The sequence below is a fragment of the Anolis sagrei genome, chromosome 1, assembly GCF_037176765.1.
Source record: "Anolis sagrei isolate rAnoSag1 chromosome 1, rAnoSag1.mat, whole genome shotgun sequence".
In the NCBI taxonomy this organism is placed as follows: domain Eukaryota; kingdom Metazoa; phylum Chordata; class Lepidosauria; order Squamata; family Dactyloidae; genus Anolis; species Anolis sagrei.
The window spans coordinates 252,328,255-252,350,429 of NC_090021.1; the positions used below are offsets into that span (position 1 = coordinate 252,328,255).

General features: G+C 36.8%; 1 protein-coding gene across 7 annotated transcripts in view; it reads right to left on the reverse strand.

Moving 5' to 3' along the window:
* Positions 1-22,175, reverse strand: part of SBF2 (SET binding factor 2) — a 265,755-nt gene that overhangs the window by 30,123 nt on the left and 213,457 nt on the right. For 2 of the 7 annotated variants that reach the window (XM_060767010.2, XM_060767002.2), the window contains exons 23-30: positions 19,277-19,404; positions 14,067-14,242; positions 13,329-13,477; positions 13,008-13,206; positions 10,424-10,620; positions 7,894-8,031; positions 6,943-7,038; positions 3,935-3,997 (exon numbers count right to left, since the gene is read on the reverse strand). In XM_060767010.2, the coding sequence (XP_060622993.2) occupies positions 3,935-3,997; positions 6,943-7,038; positions 7,894-8,031; positions 10,424-10,620; positions 13,008-13,206; positions 13,329-13,477; positions 14,067-14,242; positions 19,277-19,404 (1,146 nt within the window). The remainder of the gene's footprint in view (positions 1-3,934; positions 3,998-6,942; positions 7,039-7,893; positions 8,032-10,423; positions 10,621-13,007; positions 13,207-13,328; positions 13,478-14,066; positions 14,243-19,276; positions 19,405-22,175) is intronic. The other 5 variants (XM_060767023.2, XM_060767018.2, XM_060767041.2 and 2 more) reach the window with 3 other exon arrangements.

Here is a 22,175-nt window from a genome sequence, read left to right on the forward strand (position 1 = left end):
GATTTAAAATGTAATTGACCATTTCATATCTTATGGATTTTGTATATCTTCAATAAAACATGCATATGCAATATTGTTTCCCAGTTGGAAACATTTACACAGTGCCATATTTAATCCACTAGAGAGGGAAGAAGCAACATGCTCAAAATAATTCATGATCAAGATTCATCAAGGGGTCCACTTCTTGTTTAATGCTTTATACAACAGCCAGCACATCCAGCCTGCTGAGTTAGGTCTATATAGCTTTAGTGATCTCTCACTACAGACTGGCACTGAAGGCCTAAATGTGCGGTGTTACTCCATAATGGGGCTACAAATGCAAGACATGGCATATATATTATTTCTACCATTGCCAAATCACTCAAAACACTTAGATAAGACTAAATTTCAGTTGTAAATTAGTTGGCTTATACATTGGATTGTGTGGTTATTTGATATGTTTATAAAGAGGCAGTACTGCCATCAACATGACTGTGTTATCCCAACAGTCTGCTTGAAAGTGTACGGGTTTGCACTGCACCTAGAATATGGGACTTGACTGTGATGGCAGCCAATTTACAGGCCAGAAGCTGTATGCCTCTTTTCTTCCACTCTCATGACCTGAGCAAGCTGTCATGTGAAAACCAAAAGGCTTCTGTTCTCTAGCCCCAGTTGCCCTTAGATAACTTCAAACAAGGTAACAAAATAAGTCTGCACTGCTTTCAATAGAAGACACTGGTTACGACATGCTCATCATCAAATATAACCAGTAATTTAAGTGTTCCTGGCCAAATAATGTTACTCTGGAAATACTGTATCCACACCATCATAGTCAAATTTAAAAAGATATTTACTCCAAAATTCATGACAGGAACATGTGTTTTTGTGTTTCATAAGCAATCTGCTGGTTTTAGAAGAAAGTGTGTCAAACAACGAAAACTGTTTTCTTAGCTAATTGAAGTAGACAAGCTACAGTTTAAAATCAAATCTGTTTGAATAGAAGGTAATTGCATGCAACACATCAGCCAAGATCATATTTCTAATATTATTAGTATTAATGTTTAAAAATGCAGATCAGGGCCTTTAACCCTAATAGATAAAATGTTAGATTAGACTTACCGTGAAAGTGCATTCTGGGATGGCCAGAGGAGTGATCCACCATGAATTGGTGCTTCCCCATGCCAATCTGTTTTGGCAATCTTTTCACTTGGATCAGTTAGTCCTTGCCCATGTCTCTGACTGTTTAGTTCATAGGCCTGCCTATCTCTGCAATTGTGTTGCTTACAGCACCCTGCCATCTCTAAATCATACATGAACCAACAAATCCCGCCCCGCCCTGAATAACGAATGAATCAATTAGTGTGCAACACTTAGTACTCACAAACTATAATGTTCATTAACTATCATTTGCAACTTATCCCATGAGTGGGTGTGGATCACTCCTCCAGCCATTTCAGAATGTACCTTGATGGGAAGTCTAATCTAACATTCTCAGGATAGCACAAAGGAGTGATCTGCCACAAATGAGATATCCTCAAGGCCATAATACTTACTAGTGGGTCTATTGCTATTTACTTACTGGTTTATATTTTCTCATATACACCACTGACTGCAGCATTGTTTTCCTGAAAGCTGCACTTGCTGACTTAAAGGGATCTATCATATAGCATTTCACAAATCTTGCTAGCCAGCTGCCTCACAAATGTCTTTTACGGAGGATATTACTATGAATGCCACTGTGGTTGCCATAGTGCATCTTTGTTGAAAATAAGGCATAGTCTGCTTCTTTTCTTCTCCACTTTTTCCAAAGTCGTCCCCCCCTCCCATATCTTTAAAATATATGAAAGGCACATTATTTTTAGATTTAGAATCTGCTTCCTCATCTTGTGACCACAGTGCTTGTCTTACTACTGTTACCAAGTTGATAGTCCTTGCCATTACGTCATGACCCACATCAGCTATGTATTTCAGTACTTTTGTTACTCTTTCTATAATTTTATTAAGCCATGTATGCATACCTTATTTGCATCCTTTATTTCAGATACCCACATTGCCGCTTGAACAAATGGGGATGCCAAAATCGATGTTTTCAAAGCTATAACTGATATGTCATGAGCTTTTTTCATTGTCATATCTGCTGTCCTTTTGTCAGTCACTTTTAAAGTGATATCACCTCCCATGGAACTATACATACGGAGACAACAGCTACTATGAGCCATCAACCTAAGGAATCATTAACATTGTCATTTCTGATCCCTGAAATGCGTATAGCTTTTGTCAGTAATCCAGAAGTCTCTTAGTGCTGCATATTGAAGGACTAAGACCATTCACTTTCTATTAATTCTCAAAACATTTCTGGCACCGGCATTTATACTATTAGTCTTTGCTTTCAGATTACTGACAATATCTTTTCTAACTTTTTTCCCCTCTTTTATTTAACAGCCCTAAAGCATAGAAATTTCTCATATGCTTTTATTGGAAACATAACTAATAGCCTTTATGTTACATTTTCATTTGCGGTACATTGTTCTCAGATGTGCATTCCTCTAGCATCTCTTCTCTCCATTCCTCTTCCTCATTATCAGTGTACTACTGCGCTCACACTTAATGCTGCTGGCATCCCCAGCTTTGACATCCCTTGCTCTGGCTCTGTCCTGTTCATGGAGCTATGCTCCGTCAGAGCTTTGCCTCTATTGGACTCTCTAATTTCAAGATGATGACTGTTTTGCTCCTGCATCCTTAGTTCTTTCCACTCTAACTTGGTTGGACCTTATGGCAGTTACTTTTTTCTGCTAAATTTTTTGCTTTCCCTTGCATATTTCCTTGGCTTCTTAAAAACAGAAACAAGCTTGCATTTAATATTGTTGTGGGCTTTTTATCTTTACAGATTTTATTTCTGTACTCACTGAATTGTAGTTATCACTTTTATTACTTGTTTTTGACTGTACTTCCTCCATTTCACTTTTGCTTGAGGTAATAAAAATCTTTCATAATCCCTCTTTTTATCTGCCTCCATAACCCACTTACCAGTGGTTTTCTGGATTTAAAAAAAAATCTAACTCAGTGACACTCTACTTAGCAGTCCTCTGGGCTTCCACGTTTTTATTATTTTCCTTTCCCTTAATTAGCTAATTATTCCAATGTTTATATTCTTACTTTATACTTCACTTTCTCTCAATTCTTTCATTTAAATCCCCCAATTCCTACAAATATTACCAGTGAAGGTTATATTATGTCCGGTTGGTAAGCAGAAAATGTAAAACTGTTGGAAAAGAGGGGAAGGACTAACAGACCCAACTGAAATGAACATGGTCCTGCCAGAACAGTTTGGCACATGGAAGAAATCATTCACGGTGGCTCAGTTCTGTGCACCATCCTGAAAATAAATGTTATTCTTGAGAAAGATTAGATACCAGAGGAAGTCCAGAAGAAAGCACTTGGCCCCACTTTATACCATTAAGAAAACAGATCTTGATTAAAACTTGCATCACATGGAAAGCAACAGTACTGTGAATTTAAAAAGCACATGCAGACTGCAATCTAGAACAATTACCAGTGATGGGTTACAGGGATTAAAGAGTATATAAATATCTAGTTTTCTCTTCCCACCCCTTGCCTAAGTAAAGATTTTAAAACAAGGAAGAAAATGGAAATGCCATGTTCTCTTTGCTAATTTGTGGGCCACTAACTGTTTCACCAGAACTATAGTGAATTTTTCCGTCATTTAAAACATTATTGTTTGGCTACTGAGCAGTAAGGTTTGGATGAGCTAATTCTCATTACATGTTTTTTTTCTGCAATGATAGTAAAATATGGTTATAGCCTAGAAACTATTCTACTTTACTATGTAGCAACACAGCATCTAATTGTGTGGCTAAGCAAGCTAACATGGATTATTTAATATGCATAATCATGGAGGTGGCAGATCGTACTATTAGTCCGAAGAATACAGTACCTTGGTAGACTCTTCCTGATTTGGAATTTGAATGTGTGAGACATTTATCTCTGTACCCAAGCACTGGCAGATAGCAGTAAGGACAGGAGGAAAAGGAGGAATGGAATGCGCATGGCAATGAGACAGAAGCAATTTTGAATAGGAAAGAAGAAAAAAGTTACTTCACATTACTATTGATTTGATTTTTTTAAAAAAAACTTTATAATAAATATGAATGTTAACAGCTAGCATCAAGGAATCACAAGACTTTGTAAATTAAATTAAAAGGAACAAATGCAAAAAGCTGTATTAAATTATTTAACAAACAGCCTAATGCTCATGGCTACTGAAATAACTGAAAACATGCAAAACAGCCAAAACAATGTGCCATGGTATTATACCAAATGGAAACTTATCTACCGTGAAAACATTTTTTAAATGTATAAGATCTGTCAATTAAAAATGATCAGCACAACTTGTATCTATTGTCTGTTTTGATGGGCAAAAGTACATCAATAAAGCACAATGGAAATTTGTATCATCTTACCTAAATAGATCCACAAATCTAATTAACCAAGTAAGACAAGTGTTGGACTATATGCATGGATGATGTGTTTTTGGGTGCTCCCGTCGAGCAGTTGTGTATTACTGTGCACTGGAGGAGAGGACATACCCTCACGTACTTACTGAATCCATTTGGTATAATGGAAATGTAGTTTGAAATAGAAAATCACAGTAACAATGATTCCTACTGTTTTCTTTTAAGAAAGGCATTTTAGCTTTGAGACAGGTATCAAGGGACCATTATTACTGTAGAAACAATCTATTCCACTAACATTATCACTGGCTGGAGTATAAGCTGGATGCCAAATATTATTTCATATACCTGATTTAGTACCATATCATAGTTAAGACAAAGAAAAAAGGAAACGGAAAGCAAAAGCCCACTTCAAAGTGTATGTCAAAACTCCTGCAAATTAAATTACCTAAATACATTGCCAATAGATAACACTTGACTATGGATTCTGGCAGGTAAACAGTGAATCCATTTGGGGATTAGGATTCTAGCTTTCATAAAAAATAAACATGCTCTACCCCTTGTCACAATGGATTGAAAAAGTAAAATACAGGGCATGCTAAGGAGAGCGGAGCTAGAAAGAAGTTCTAGCAGGATGGGCAATTCATGAATGTCTATGGGCCATTTCCCCTGAAGCTTTACACTTCTCCTAAATCTTTGGCGCTCCCTCCAAATAAAGTCTCAAAAATGGCAAATTGTGTCCAGAAGGCTCTGAGGAACACATTAGGATGCCTTGATATATTTCCAGTCCTTGGGCTCTTTTTGGCCCCCAAAAGTTTTTTTTAAAGAATCAAAGAGTGACTGGACAAAAGAAACATTTCCGATTTTATCTCTGCTTGTTTCACTCTAGCCATTATCACACCTGATCTGACTACTAGATTATGTGTCAGAAATGCCTGGGAATATAAGAATTACTTCCACAAAGAGGAGAGAAGGCAGCTGTCAGACCAGACTTATTCTGTTGCCTGTCCTGTCCATAGAGCAGTCTGGGCACTTTGCACATGGTATCTGGATAGCCTCTTGGTGATTCATCCTAAACATTACATTTTATCAATACAGGAGGAAAAGCATCCGAGTTCAGATTGAGGCTGCTGATTGACTTCTCCATAAATACCAAGACAAACCCACACCCCCTATTACATACTATCTCATCAAGCAGTAATAAATATTTCAAGTGGTCAGTACGAATAAACCCATGCAGCTCTACAAATAACTCACCACACCTCAATTAATCATTACACAGTTGTTATACATAAAGCCATACAATTAGTCCTACTGCAGTCAACAAATGAACCTCTTCTAAATTCAAGAACTTTGATTTAATTGGAGTGACAAGCAAGTCAGTAGACTTGCTACCACCTTCTTAATTCAGTAATTTTACCAACTGGCAAAAGCTGCAACTTTTCATTCTGTCATGACTATGTCATTATTTCTATTTCTAAATTTAGTTAGATGACTTTCAAGATTTCCACAATTTTTTTTCTTAGGTTACCAGAACATTATTTTCCAGGGTGAACTTGGTGAATTTGAAATAAGTGCTAGGATACAAACGGCCCTCTCATAGTACCTAAATACACAGGAATTAAAAAGTAAGACAAAATACTATTTCAGCTTCTGTGAGCATCATTATATGCACAGGAACACTTTTCACTTAAGTACCCTGGGGTTAAAGAACAATCTACCAATTGGATGGCACTGCGGAGTACTAGATGCAGTTCACAGAGGCATTCCAAACAGTGGTTTAATGAAGGTTTAGAAAAGTTAATTAATAATTTTAGACCCATACAGTTATCCGCCTTTCAGTACCAAAGGCTTCTCCACATATAACCTTTGTAATACAATAAAATCCCACAAATACTTCTATGATTTTAGCTTCCAGTAGTCTATAGAAGAATGAACTGCTACAGCTGTCTGAAATCCTTTGCTCTTAGTGGCTACAGCTATTCCATGAAGACAAAAAAACCACTGACTCTAATTATACGCAGCAACCGTCTGCGTGCATACTTCCATGATCTGACCAATATGGTAGACAGTTGCTGTTGCTAATTAGCACTGATCATGTATCAGTTTTGTCTGTGTGTGAAAGTGAGTGCGGGTTCTGTAAATTTCCACCCACAACACTTTACTGGTCACACCTACCATCTATTGAACTCTACATGGTTACGGTCTAGTGACCCAAACTGTGTGCATGGTCCTCAATGCTGAATGCAGAAATTTAGACATAAGAGTCACCTGCATTCTCACAACAATGTGCAATTTCTCCTTCAACAAGGCTATGACTGTGTCCATGTGTAGATTAGGTAAACTTTTTATGAGATGGTGATAGAATAATTCATATTTCTATGGTATACAGTGGTAAATTGAAGTATAACGTGAGAATGACCACTCAAACACTATCTTCCCTCCCCACCATGTTATATCTATGTGTAGTCTTTGAACTATTCTTACTAACCTCCTCGGGCAAAGCTATTGGATAGATTTACATCCAAATGTCCTGGCACTACCTGCTTAAACACAGTGGACATTCTTGAAGCCCTCCTTTCAGTGCCTAAAGTCAGTCAAAAAGAATTGAGAGATTAAAAGTACAGTATCATTCAAGTTGACATTTGCTAGAAGTTACCCTGATGTGAACCCAAGAATACATATATATTTTTAATCCAAGCAATTTTTAATGCTTCATGGATCTAATTGCTGCCACTTTTGCACATTTAAGCAACATCAGACATAATTAGAAATAACATTTACACATTTGCAGCATCACAGCAGGTTAGGCATGGCTAACATAATCAAAGTATTTAACAACACATGAAGCAAGGCATGCACAATTTGGTGATGGTGTTATGTCATGAGAAAAGCCAGAATTTAGATACACTTGATTTCATCAACTGATTAAGCCAAATGGACAAACTTGGCAAGTTGCATGCTCCTGTGTCTAAGACAGCAGCTTTACCTTTGTATGAACCCTATCAGGTTTCATCACATGACAACTGAAATAGAACATTAACGTATTTCTTAATTACTTCATCCAGACCTATCCTCCAAGTAGTATATTACATTTTTATCTTTTTGATTCAAATATATAGGTTTGAAAGAGCATATTAATCAATTCACATATGTCTTTAATAATTGCATCTCAGCACTATTATGTTTTTTAGAAAATTACATGGATTTCCTGCTTTTGTTTGCAATTCTGCTTAAGCTCAATTATTTCATACTTTTCAATTTTGCTAAACCTATGCTAACACATTCACTTGCAAACAGTATCAAAGGCAACATAGCTGCCTGTAGACTGAACTATTCAGGAATGACACGCTAATAGAATATCATAATGAAACTGGAAAAAATCATCTACAGTCAGATGTAGTCTTCATCTTAGAATAACTGTGCAAATGCATGACATTACCTGGAGACAATGCAATTGTTGGCCTGATGGTTAGAGTATTATTGCCATTCATTTTGCAATGGACAGAAATTGCATTCAGTAAGGCTTGAAGATATTTTTCTTGTTCTATGCTGCTTGATGACTCTAGTGATGTAGGAGCTGTGTAAACAAATGCAGTATTAATTATTTATATGCTTTATTTTTTCCACCTTTATTCCAACACAGGAACTCAAGGTGGCTAACAACTCATGTGTCATAATATTAATTAAAAATGCAAATATGAATTAAAATGCAAAAAATTATAAAATTTTATACCCATTAATTTAAAAAACACTTAAAATCTTTGTGCCATTAAACATAATATATTGAAATACATTAAAGAAATTACACAGCCCCCCAACATCCCACTCAACTATTCCCAGCAGCCTATTCGTTATCATTCCATAAATGCCTGATAGTGGAGGTATGTTTTCACTGGCCTGCGAAAGGCAAGAAGGGATGGGACCATCCTGGATTCTCTGGGGAGTTCCAGAGCCTGGGAGCAGCCACTGAAAAGGCCCTCTTCTCCCTTCTTCCCATTAAACAAGGATGGTGGGACAGAGAGAAGGTCCTCTGAAGAGGATCACAGTTTTCTAATAGGCTCATAAAGAAAGGTGAAGTCCTTCAGTCAACATGGACCCAAGCCATCTAGGTTTTATCAGTCAAAAGTAACACTCTGAATTGTGCCTGAAAATGAGTTAGCAGCCAATGCCAACTTGCTGCAACAGTATAGTTATGAACTCCCTATGGTCAGTCCCAGTTAAAAAACAGGCTGCTGATCTTTGAACCAGCTGAAGTTACTGAGCACTTTTCAAAGGCAGCTCCATATAGAAGAGAAAGAGATAGCCTCCATTTGTACAAAGTTATACTTATGCAGTCAGTGACCCTTGGAATGTTTGGAAAACTCAATCTGTTTTTTGTATTGGTAGGTTGCTAATAAGTATGTAAGTCAGGCCAAAGTAATACTTCTGGCCTTAATTTTTATTTGTGTAGATGACTCAAACTTTATATTTAAATAAGGAGTAATGTAAGTTAATGTTTTCAAATACAGGAAGTAGGTATCTGAACATGTCTACAAAACACTGTACAGTGATGCTTTCCAGATGATCTGCCAACCCATCTAGAAAATATTCATTTCATACTATGTCATTCACAGGATGCATTTAAGTCATGAAAATCTATCCTCATCATGAACTCTTGAATGATTCACTGCTTATGTAACTTGTGCATAACTGTGAATTATTTTATCCACTGCCCTTTTCAAAAAATTCCATAGGGCAAGTTGTTCAGGCAGGCCAACACACACTGATTATTTTGCCAGAGAAGCATAGAAGAAACCTGTTCCCCCTCCTTCCCAAGTAAGATGAAATTTGTGGTTTGTCTCCTCTTTGGCTCTCTGCCTTGCAAATGTTGAAAAAGAAACATTGCATTCCAAGAAAAGGCCACATAAGGATACTAGTGAATAAGAAATATGTTAAGCAGAGTTAGGTGGATGATGTTTTATCTTCATGTATTGTACAATACTGTAATTATGTGGCACAACTGCATTCTATGAAGATACAGATGACTACCATGCACCTTAGATAAGTCCACTGCCTCTCTTGTTTGATCTCTGCTACATAGTCCAATTGCTTATAAAGAAAAAGGTATTGAAGCTGCTGTGCACTGCAGGCAAACCTGCCATATTAAGGCAGGCCAATGAACTTTGATGATAGTTTTTGCATGACACTTCTGATGAAAGTATATGTGGAAAAAAAGGAAAGAGCAATAGTTCAGCCCCCTTTATTCCTTTGATGCTCCTTTCTATTCTTCTTTCTGCTCTTTAAAATGTATGTAGATGTGGAGTTTTTATAATGTATATGTGTTTAATTATGCTGTAACCCACCTTGAGCCACAAGGAAGAGCAGGTAAGAAATAAAATAATTATTATTTGAAACACAAAAAGATTAGTACACAGCAGACAAGGTCGATCTGCTGGCTATTGTATTGGATCACACTTCGGTAATGTATCGGCGAATAATGCATGCAAATCCCAGTAGGGTGGCCTTTTGCAGCTGACAAATAGTAATTTTGTCAGTGCCGATTGTGTTTAAGTGCAGGCCAAGGTCTTTAGGCACTGCACCCAGTGTATCGATCACCACTGGGACCACCTTTACTGGCCTGTGCCAGAGTCTTTGCAGTTCAATCTTTAAATCCTCGTATCGTGTCTGCTTTTCCAGTTCTTTCTCTTCAATCCTGCTGTCGCCTGGGATTGCAACAGCGATGATCCAAATTATTATTATATTTTAATTTTATTAATAATAATATTATTATATGTTCAAATATATATAACACTTTTCAGAACTGAATTTACTGGATATTGGATATTAAGTTCTATGACATTTCATCAGTTTTATCGGGATATATTAGTTTTGGAAGAAAAGAGCTAGAAAGCCCATGAAAAATGATTAGTAAATTTCTTATAAAGCAGTTACATGCTCCAAAGTATCCTTCACAAGAAACACACTCTCACCTGAGGTTTGTGTATTTTGAGATTTGAAAAGACCAACCACTCCTTTACCATGGAAACCTCCAGCTCGAAGTAGAAGTGTGCTACTTTTTGAGTTCTTCCAACACACCACTGGCAAGCGATTGTGTCTGTAGCAGCGAGCGACTCTCTGCAAGTTACTGTCTTGCACACACTGAGGTACTACTAGGAGCCCTGGGTAGCTAGGACAATGAAAAATGGAAAGATTACTTGTGTGCTGAGACAAGCAAATTCCAATAGGGAAAAGAGAAAAGCAGATAATATCCCATATTTATTCCAAATTTAACACCAATTAAGACACTGTATTACCATAAAACATTTTGAAAATCTGAGAACCAGCAAATATCTCCAAATGTATTTGCATTCACATGTTTATAGTAATTGTTACCACCAGTCCAAACTGTAATTTACATTGGCTAAGGTAGTAGCCAGGAAAGGATGCTCTTCATGATGGACCAATACCTGGCTTCTCTGAGAGCCATCAGTAGACGAGGGTCACTTCCCTAAAATCAGGAAGAATCTGTTATATTCCCTGGTGGTCTCCCACTTAAATGCTAACCAGCTGTTGTTGACAAAAATAATCTTTCTTTGCAGGAGGGATGTAAATCTTTGACTATTTTGTCCTTGTGTTCACACAATTAACTATGGAAGCTTACTCCCTGCTAAAGGGAAGAAATGAACATTCTTCCACAATCTTTTCTCTATACCAGAACATCACAAAGTGTTGTGAAGGAGTTATTCTGTGGACAAAAACCTGTGTTTTTTGCACATGAAATAAAGTTTTCTGCAGATAATTTTTTTGCAAAACTTCCACATAATTTTATCTGCAATATAATTCATCTGCAACATTTGGGATCATTCTATATAAGGGAAAATTGTACCTTTGCTTATCATTTCCTGATTATTGGGAAATGTGTTTTTCCCCCAGGAAGGAATAATTATGAATATTCTTTCCTACCAAACTTGGTATGGTGCACACCCAACATGGCAATAAAACCAAGAAAAGCCTACTGTCTCAATTATACCAATCACAAACTTTGACCCAATATTTAATATTAAGATTACGTTTTTATTAAATTAGATCAGTGGTGTACTCAGACAATTTTATGTGCCTTTATGGAAGGGAACCTATCTGTGCATTATGTCAGCATAAGTGAAAATTACATACATCCTGACAAGAGGAAGAAACAGTCATGGGTACTACAGACCCAAAAGAAGTAACGCATTGGAGAAATAGGGTTCTTGGAGCCAGCACATTCTGTCTTCCTTCCTTGCTCCTTGTTGTGAACCCTGGAAATAGTGCAGCCACTAGTGCAAGTGCATGGAGAGATTTCTAATTTTCCCATTCCTCCTAGATAGGAAAGTGTGGTTCAACTGCATTTTTGAGCTTTTCTGCTAGTTCTGCTGAGTGATTGCCCAAAGCCCCCACCCCCCATCACAGTGTCTTGTATTAGAGTAGATGTTATATTCAGGATCCTACGAAAAGCAGCAGGCTGATTGCAACAGCCAGGCAGGCAAAAACAACATGTACATGTTGTACTGACTCTAGAACGACTGTTTACAGACTTACTTTTTATAAGCCTGAATGTTTAGACGCTCTGAATTAACATACTAAATACCACCAGTACTTGGCTCTGAAGAAGTAACCAATTCTGGATTACATCAAAATCCATTTAATGACTCTCAAGTTATAGTATGCAAACTTGTAGTTATATAATGCTTCTCCCCCCCTCCCCCGCCCAAAGCAAGTTAGCAAAGATGTGATCTGCTTTATCTCCTAAGCTAAATACAGTATTCAAAGAAATCTAAATGAGAGAGACTAATATTTACAGAAAACCTAAAAAGATATCGTTCAAATATTTTTGAAAAAAAAATGCTTTTTGGCAACTGAAAATATCATACTGTGTATGACATCTAGGGCAAAACATAAAACCAGGACTTTGCTGAAGCTTCTGAAGAATACATTTTCCAAACTGACTGAGTAAAAAGAAAATCTTTTTCAGCAAGGTACTTACAGCCAATGGTATGGCTGTGTTGGAGCTTACCCTTTCTTTGTCCCACTGTAGAATTACTTTGCTTAAGACACAACTAACACAAAACAATATTGTAAAATGCATGAAATCATATTTGATCTGAGTGATGCCATGGGCAGGATTCTGGAAAGAGATAGCATGCTAAAGAAAGTGGTCCTGGTAAAAAAAAAGATTGGGAACCACTGATCTAAATACATGAACATTTGTTATTGACAAATCTGTGTGGGAACAGGTACATTTCTGTGGGAAATAGTGCATGAGAAGAATGGAAAATGGCTAAAGTAACACAGGAATTGCCATACTAATTATCATTACAACTGCTTTGGGACACTTCCATCTAATGAATGGGACAAAACCATTTTAAATAAATGTTTGAACTGTGGCAGCCAATTTAAGCAGGGCAATGGAATAACAAGGGATGATAAAGGAAACTGCCTCTCAGGCTTTTAAAAGCAGTATTTCCTACTCAATTAGGAATGAGCCCTGAAGTGGATGAACATTAATTGGTTCTAATAGTTAGAATTCTGTTGGCTTACCTTCTGCAAAGAGAATACATCCTGTTCAAGGCAGTTATTCGAAAGTACTCTGTTTTGGAGCGGGCAGAGCTATTATTGATGGTCCCTAAGCCCAAACGCTGATAGTCTCTGAAACAAGCTCTTTCCACTAGCTGCTCCATTGTTGATTTCTCTGATGCTTTCAAAGTACCACTTGTGTGCATTTCACTGTCATCTGAAACTGAAGGAGGACCATTTTACAAGCTTGAAACATTTTAAAACTGAGGTACATACACAGCATGAAAGGGGCTGTATGCTAATCATATTCAGATAGCATCAAGAAAAATATCCTGTTCTTCTTACCTGAGATATCATCATCCTCATTCCACCCAGGGCGATTTGCCCTTTCTTCTACAATTGTCCCTGGTGTTTTCTTCTTCAGTAAGTATTGTCGGCCAATTGTCATTTTCCCTGCACGTTTTGCTCCTTTAACAATTGTTTTTGAAAGGGTGCTAAAATGAAGAAAACAACATCATATGTAGTCTTACTGTGCTTGGTTGAGAAAAAAAATGGCTATAATGTCCTCCCCCCCCCCCCCCCCAATCCAGGACCAGAACTGCTTCTTACTGAAAATCTATTAAAATAAACAGGATGTTGACTAAACAATTTATTTATTTATTTACTTCATTTGTATACCGCTTTTCTCAGCCCTTAGGCGACTCAAAGCGGTTAACAACAGCAAAAATTCTATGCTAAACATCATAAAAACAGTTAAGGGACAGGTTAAAACAGTAACATAATAAGCAATTAAGCATCAATATAACAAATCATTAGCGTCTCATCAGTAGAATCAAGACCCAATCTCATCATCATAAACAAAGAGATGTTTCCATGCATCATCATAAAAGTCTAGTAAATTAATCTTTAATTTTAATCAAATCAGGTATAGTTCAACAACCTCTTGTTAAACTGTGTTATAAACACATGTTAAATGTCCCTTAAATTTACCTCCAAAACAAAAACATCTATAATTTTGCAAATCTTTCAAATTAAAGAATGCCAATAATTAATATGAAATATAAAGAAAAGGAATAACTTTACCGAAAGGAAGTGTTCTTTTCCTTTTGCTTTGGTAAGATTATCTGAGGTGCGGTTTGACCAGCTGCAAAAGCAAAAGTGCTAAAGATGGACTGGGGATAGCGAAACTTCATTAGCTGTTTCTTAAATATCTCTACAACTTCAGGGCTCACTTCTTCATCAAAAGCTACCTTAATCAGCTATGTATAAAAAGAGGCAATGCATTAATAGAAAAATCAATCAAGAAAATAAAATATAAGAAATGTTACAAAATTTGATTATGGCAAATATCAAATGCAAATATATAAATATCCAATATCTTTATAATAAACGATTGAGCTTAACTAAAAACTGTTTTCAAAATGGCTTGCTCACAGACTGGAGAAGCACAAAAGAAAATATTGCAAATCATTGGAGTTAAAGTTTTGGAAATTAAAACTAAATTTCCAACACAATGTAAAAAAAAACTATATGGGGTGACATAAGTAAAGAATGATTTGAGTTTGCTTTCTGAGGGGCAAGTGGAAAGGACTGCAAATGTGGTGAATTATCAGTTAGTTCCTCAGGAATGGCTTTCCCTGTGAAATTACCAATTGGTTTCTCCTGATTATGATACAATACCCCAAAAAAGTTTATATGCTTTTTAGAGGTGCAAAAGCAACAATTTTTTGATAAGAAAAGGCATTTATCACAGAAAAATTATAATCCATCCTTCTTCTGGCAAAATATCTATCTGCTTCCTTAACCCTTCTAAAATGACCCTCCTGAATGACCCATTGCCCTCCTAAAATGACCTAAATATTGATATTATTCTACTTATTCTAATATCAAAATTTAAACATATTAAAATAATATACTTACAGCCAATTCATTGTATACCCACAATTAAGGCAAAAAATAGGGATGTGATATTTTTTATATAGACACATTTGTAACAAAAATAAGAGAACATATTTTGCCTAAAACTTGACATTATAACATAGTTAAAATGTGTGAGTCAAAAAGGCAGAGACAATTTTTTAAAATCAAAATTCAGCTCAAGAAGAATGATTCTGTGAAGATAAATGTCATACTCAAAGGATATTTTAGAAGGGGAGAAAAAAGTATTTTCAATCTACCCATGTTATTTTGCTTGGAAAGTATTTTAGATTAATCTGACACAACTGTGTTGAACAATCACAGAAAATGTAGAGCGAGAAGTGACTGTCTTGAAGAATATGGTTTTGTTTGTCTACTAGTCTACGTTGTTTCTATGTTCTGTCCTATTCAAATAGCATAGGAAGATAGGCAGAATATGTCCATCAGAATGCTGAGATAAGGGTGACAATGCAGATTATATCTGGAGAATTAAAACCTTACACCTAGGAGAGATCCCTTAAAAGTACAGTACTCTTCGCTATGGGAGAAGCATATGGGACTAATACTTTACTCCAGAGATGGTCAATGTGCAATCTGTGGGCTCTTTCTGGCCTCTAATGCAACTGAAATATGTCTGGCCTCCTTGGGCAGAAATTATATGTTTGGCCTGAGGACTACCTTCTGGAAGTTGACGAAAGAGGCATCATGTCTGAATGCTGTTTTCTCTGCAGCCCTATGTGCAGAGATTGTGCCTGTGCAAAAAACTCACATGTTGCCACTGGTTTGAAAGGTTGAACAAACATGAAGATCCAGATCCAGCAACAATAAAAGAATCCATGTCGGCACTAATGGAGGATTAGGGGAAATAAGTTGCTATGTTATTAAGGAAAACGTTAACTAAAGATGAATGAACTGTGAAAAAGAAATAGGAGCAGAAGAATTTGCAACAATTCCTGCTAGATAAACTTTGATAAGGGAATCAACTTAGATATCTATCAGAAATTGCAATACTTGCTCCATGGACACTAATGAAAGTAAAAAAAATTGTTAAGAAAGTGAAGAAATTATTTCCATCTATAGCTGTAATACTTCCTTGTGGAGGGTGACTTTGCAGCTTTTAAAATGTTTGCAACATTGTCAAGAACCGATAAATTAATCTGTCAGGCAAAAGATCTTTGGATTTGGATGTTTGATTTGACCTGCATTTGAGACGATGATAGTAACAGAACCTGGTAAGATGTATGAAGAGAACAAGCCATTGCTGTTGAGGCCACCATGGTGTTACAAGAATACAATATTCTCAACTGTCTCTCAGCTTTACAATCACTTTAATGGAAAGAAATATTGTAGAATATCTCCACCCCTACTAGTACAGAAAAGTCTATCTCAATGTGGTCATTTTCTTGAAAAGAAGCTTCTGCATTTAGAATGTTTTTACTCTCAAAGTAATCAGCCTTTGGAATGCTCCACCAGGAGAGTAAATTCTGAAGTACTGAACCAGTTCCCATTTGTGAGATGTTGTATGCATATGACTCAAGACATTGCCTTCTTGAATTTTTTTACTGCAAGACAGATGGTAGTTCTACATATATTCTGTTGCATGCAATATGCCCAGAACTGCATTGTCAAATAGAGCAACACTGTTGAGCCCATGCCATCATGTTTCAGTGCTACATGTCTCTTGAGAAGATGCTAAAATGTTTGCAATGTCTTGATTACAGCTAACAATTTGCATTTGCTGATGCTGCAATGCTGTTGAGAGTCTGGGTGATGGCTGAATGCTGCTTAAACCTAGGATAAAGAGATCTCACGTATAAGCATGCAAGTGAAATGATGTGCATTGTGGATGCCATCACCTCTAGGAATACACCAGCCTTGGTCCTTCCTTTAACAGAGGAAGAAATGTTCTTGCTAATCAAAATCCAGTATAGCCCCTATGAATTCTGTACACTGTGTTTGTATAAGCTGTGATTTCTTTTCATTGAGAACAGTAGAACTCAACACTTCATGGTGTTGATGAGGTTGAGCTACTAGCAACCAATCATCCAGTCATAGCAGGCAACAATGTTTCAACTTCTTAAATGAGTGACTACTCTAGCCAAGCATTTGAGGATGTGTGGAAAGGCCACGGGGTAGCACTTTATACTGGTAGCAACGATGAAGATTCAGAGGAAGTGATGCTCCAGAAAAGTAAGCAAATGGAAGTTAGAGGAGTGTGAGTGGATGAATGAGTTTATAAAGATATCAGATTTGTAGGGTGATTTTTACTTCAGACCATGTATTGTCTCTCTAAAGTGTCTGTTACTGTTCTTATGAGTTGGGGTTCTGAAACATAGTGGAAGGCATTACACTAGGGAATCTATGTTGTGATTATTATAGAGCCTCCTTGAATTCACAAGGAACTGTCTCCTATAAAACATCTCCATAAACAACTGATTTCCATTGCACTAGAGGGGGCGTTCCCCATGGATATACAAGAGGTGAGGCAAGAGATAGGAAAGACTCCCATAATGCCAATCATAGAAGATAACCTCAAAATCAAATAAGAAGTTGACATGTCCTTTGTACCCTGATACCTACATTGTAGAGTCTGAGAAAAGAACTATCTCTGAAATATCTAGACCTAGTTCTATTTTGTGGAGGCTCTAATCTTTGAAAATAATGTTGAGCCTCTTTGAATTTTTGAAGAGAAAATGTGCCCTGAATGTCCCCTTCTGAATATGCAGCCACAAATTGAACCTCCTCATTACAGCAGAGCAGGATCTCTGACACACACTCAGGTTCTATGCTTTCTGCCAGTGGTGGTATTGTTACAGATGATATTATCTATCTTGTTGTTGTATCATTTTGACTCCAAAGAAGTTAATGAATGACCCTGTACTAAACTCAGTATCAAATGGACAATGAGACCTTCCTTGACTCCTTCTCCCTGTGACTGAATGGGTGGATGAACTGGAACTCTTAATAGATAGTACTATGTTCATCTTTGAAGTTGAGGCTAAATCGAAAGATGTAGCAAGAACTCAAGAGTCCTTTCCCATTTTGGAAACCTTCGAATGATATAGGCAATTTAAAAAAAATGCTTGATGAGAAAACAAGCAATTCTGTTAAACATAAGAGGTAGTAAGAAACCCTGTCCTGTTGTAGAATATTATTAGCACACTGCACACACTTCCTAAAAATGACTTTACCATGAACAACCAAGACCATAATCATGGGCTTTTTTTCTTCACTTCACTTTATTTCTTTGTGTGTAAAGACAAGAAAAAATAATGAAGAAAAATAAGCAACTTAAATAAAAATAATAAAGAATGAAGTAAGAATGAAGAAAAAGATTGAAGAACAATAATCAACACTGAAATAAGCTCAGCCAAAGTTAATGGAATGGGTTCTCTTCTACTGCTGATGCTATGGTTGAAGAAAAACAATTGAGGTGGGTATACTGCTGCATACTTGGTCAGATGAGGGAGCAATTACTTTCAAAAATCACTCTGCTGTTATAGAAGTTTCTAATGTGCTCTGCACAGGTGCACAATTGACTCATATATGTGAATCACAAAATCCATGAAGAAAGCACATTTCTAAACTTAGGATGAAATTATATTTAAATGAATAAACAGATTTCCCATATACTACTTGAGCATATTGACATTTGGGGGCGCCATTTTTCCATAGTGGGCCAAGAGAGTTTTGTGGTCCCAAGGTTTGGGGAGGGTAGAGGTTACTAGTTTATCCTCATGTAAAACCAGTAGTTACTTGCAGTATTCCCTACTTTTCTATCTGGCTTAAGAAAATATCTAGAAATCAAGACACTTCATACTTAAGAATTCCACTTTCAAAGTGGAATCCTCGACATGCGAGTGTGGAGAGGAGCAAACCACTGACCACCTGCTGCAATGCAACCTGAGCCCTGCCACATGCACAATTGGGGACCTTCTTGCAGCAACACCAAAAGCACTCCAAGTGGCCAGATACTGGTCAAAGGACATTTAATCAACTACCAAACTCAAAAATGTTGTATTTTGTCTGTTTGTTTGCTTTGTTTCTGTTAGAAATGTAATATAATTGACTGGTTGCCCTGACACGACAAATAAAAATAAAAATACTTAAGAATAACTTTAAAAATAGCTATACTCAACAGGCTTGGAAATAATCAGTTCAGACCAAAAGTGGGTACACAAAAGAAGTGATCAGCCACCAACTTCATGTGTTCAGCATTTCTTTACAGATACACTCCATATATATTTTTACTGATTGGCTGGCACTTTGCTAGATTTTTATTATAAAGTACCATGCTTCGGAAACTTTGCCACTGAGAATAATCCAGTCCTCAAGTCAACAGTGTTGTTCTGTAAGTTTAAGTATTTCTGTTTTACCTGAAAGGCAGCTGAGGTGATCTGCAGCCCTTCCTGCATATTTTGTTGAAGTTGGTTCTGGATGGTAATTTTCTTCTCCTTAGTTATTGAGGCAACAGGGAAGCTTCGAATAACTGTTTGTTCTCCCACTAAGATTATTAGTTAAAGGAACACTGGATGATGAATCAAGTAATGAGATTTGTTTATGCTCTACATATTATACATTACATGTATCATATGTCTTGAATTCATGTATGGTAGCAAAACAAAATCAAAGCCACAAGGGTTATCAAAGTACTGAGCTCATTCCACAAAGAATATACTGTATAATGGAATCTATCGGGTTCCTGTCTAGCGCCCCCCCCCCCCAAATAAAAATAAATTGATGAATTTATTTTATGAATAAAGTGAAATGTAATATTATTAATGATGCATTTTATTACATCTATTCATTCAGTTAGAACTCACTACTTCAAAATGTATTCTGACAGACATGAAACCTATGTACGTTGACAAACAAGTTAATTTTATCCAGCTGAGTAAGGTTTATGCTCGGTAAATGTGAACAGAATCGAAGTATCAGAAACTGCTATTCAAAAACATCTACAAGCCTTTACCAAACATACTGTTGCATAAAACCAGCCTCTTTAAAACGGACAAACAACACACTATTTTTCAATAGCCGTGGCAGCAGGAGAATTACAACTCCAGTAATGTTCTAGTAAGATTTGTGGAAAATCTGCACTAAATGATATTTTGTTTTCCTTGACACATTTGTTTTGATTGCCTTTGTACAACATTAACAATTTCAAGAAGCCAACAAGTGAAAAATACTATATACATTTGTACCCAAACTCTATATATACAGTATGATAAATGCTTTACTTAATAATAATAATAATAATAATAATAATAATAATAATAACTTTATTTATAGACCGCCGTCTCTCCCCGAGGGAGCTCAGAGCGGTTTACATACAAAAAGGCAAACATTCAATGCCATAGTCAACAAAAATGCACATATCAAGTCAATAAACTCAAATAAAAATACTAATATTTTAAAAAGTACAATTACATGTGCCCCGAAAAGTTAAAATGATTAAAATGCATAAAAAGTGCCTAACATATCATTAATGATTTAAAATGTATCGTATTGAATCACTGCTATACATAATTTTGGAAAGACACCATGATATCTAATATCTGTTCTTGACCCAAAAGGTATAATTTCTTGTCTTAGCATTTGTTAGTGTAGTCAATTTTAAGCTCAAGCCACAAATGTGCTGATGAATATAAATATAAATATTTAAGGATGTAAAATTAGTTACATTTTTACAATATACACCACTTTCACTTTTGTTTCTTTTCCATGGTAAAAGAAGAAATTGGAATGTCCTCTTTGACTTTCATGAAACCAAAACCAAACTATATGAGTTCAAAATTTTTGCCCCTTTGGCTGAAGTAGCAGTTTTTCCATCCCTTCCTTATTGTACCCTCTTTCTATTCTCTTTCCCTCTCTCTGCCTTTTCTTTCACCCCTCCTTTCTTGTATGTTCTTTTTATTCCCTTTGCCTTTTATTTTGAGGCTTCTTTCTATTGTATTGTCGAAGGCTTTCATGGCCGGAATCACTCAGTTCTTGTGGGTTTTTTCGGGCTATATGGCCATGTTCTAGAGGCATTTCTCCTGACGTTTCGCCTGCATCTATGGCAAGCTTCCTCAGAGGGTGAGGTCTGCTGGAGCTGGGAAAAAAGGGGTTTATATATCTGTGGAAAGACCAGGGTGAGACAAAAGGCTTTTGTAAGTTGGGCTAGGTGTGAATCTTTTCAATTGACCACCTTGATTAGCATACAATGGGCTGACTGTGCCTGGAGCAAACTCTTCTTGAAAGGTGATTAGATGTCCCTGCCTGTTTTTCTCTCTGCTGTTTTAATTTTAGAATTTTTTAATACTGGTAGCCAGATTTTGTTCATTTTCATGGTTTCTTCCTTTCTGTTGAAATTGTCCACATGTTTGTGGATTTCAATGGCTTCTCTGTGTAGTCTGACATGGTGGTTGTGAGAGTGGTCCAGCATTTTTGTGTTCTCAAATAAAATGCTGTGTCCAGGTTGGTTCATCAGGTGCTCTGCTATGGCTGATTTCTCTGGTTGGAGTAGTCTGCAGTGCCTTTCATGTTCCTGGATTCTTGTTTGGGCGCTGCGTTTGGTGGTCCCTATGTAGACTTGTCCACAGCTGCATGGTATATGGTAGACTCCTGCAGAGGTGAGAGGATCCCTCTTGTCCTTTGCTGAACGTAGCATTTGTTGGATTTTCTTGGTGGGTTTGTAGATTGTTTGTATGTTGTGTTTCCTCATCAGCTTCCCTATGCGGTCAGTGGTTCCCTTGATGTATGGCAGGAACACTTTTCCTCTGGGTGGATCCTCATCTTGACTCTCGTGGCTTGTTCTTGGTCTTGCAGCTCTTCTGATGTCTGAGGTGGAATATCCATTGGCCTGTAGAGCCCAGTTGAGGTGGTTCAGTTCATCTTGGAGGAGGTGGGGTTCACAGATTCTTTTTGCACGGTCTGCCAAGGCTTTTATGGTGCTTCTTTTTTGACTTGGGTGATGGTTGGAGTTTTTATGTAGATATCTATCTGTGTGTGTGGGTTTTCTGTAAACGGTGTGACCCAATTGTTGATCTGGGTTGCGGATGACTAGGACGTCTAGAAAAGGCAGTCTTCCTTCCTTTTCTTTTTCCATGGGGGCCAGGACCAGTCAAACAGAATTAAAATATAACACAATGAAATACATTGCATTACAATAAATTGAAGCAAAACAAAAAAAAAACGTACAAAAATCATAAAACATAAACTATCAACAACCAATAGCCGAGCAGAGTGGGCATGTTCAGGGCTGAGAGAGTGGGACAAGGGCTTGTGCAATAC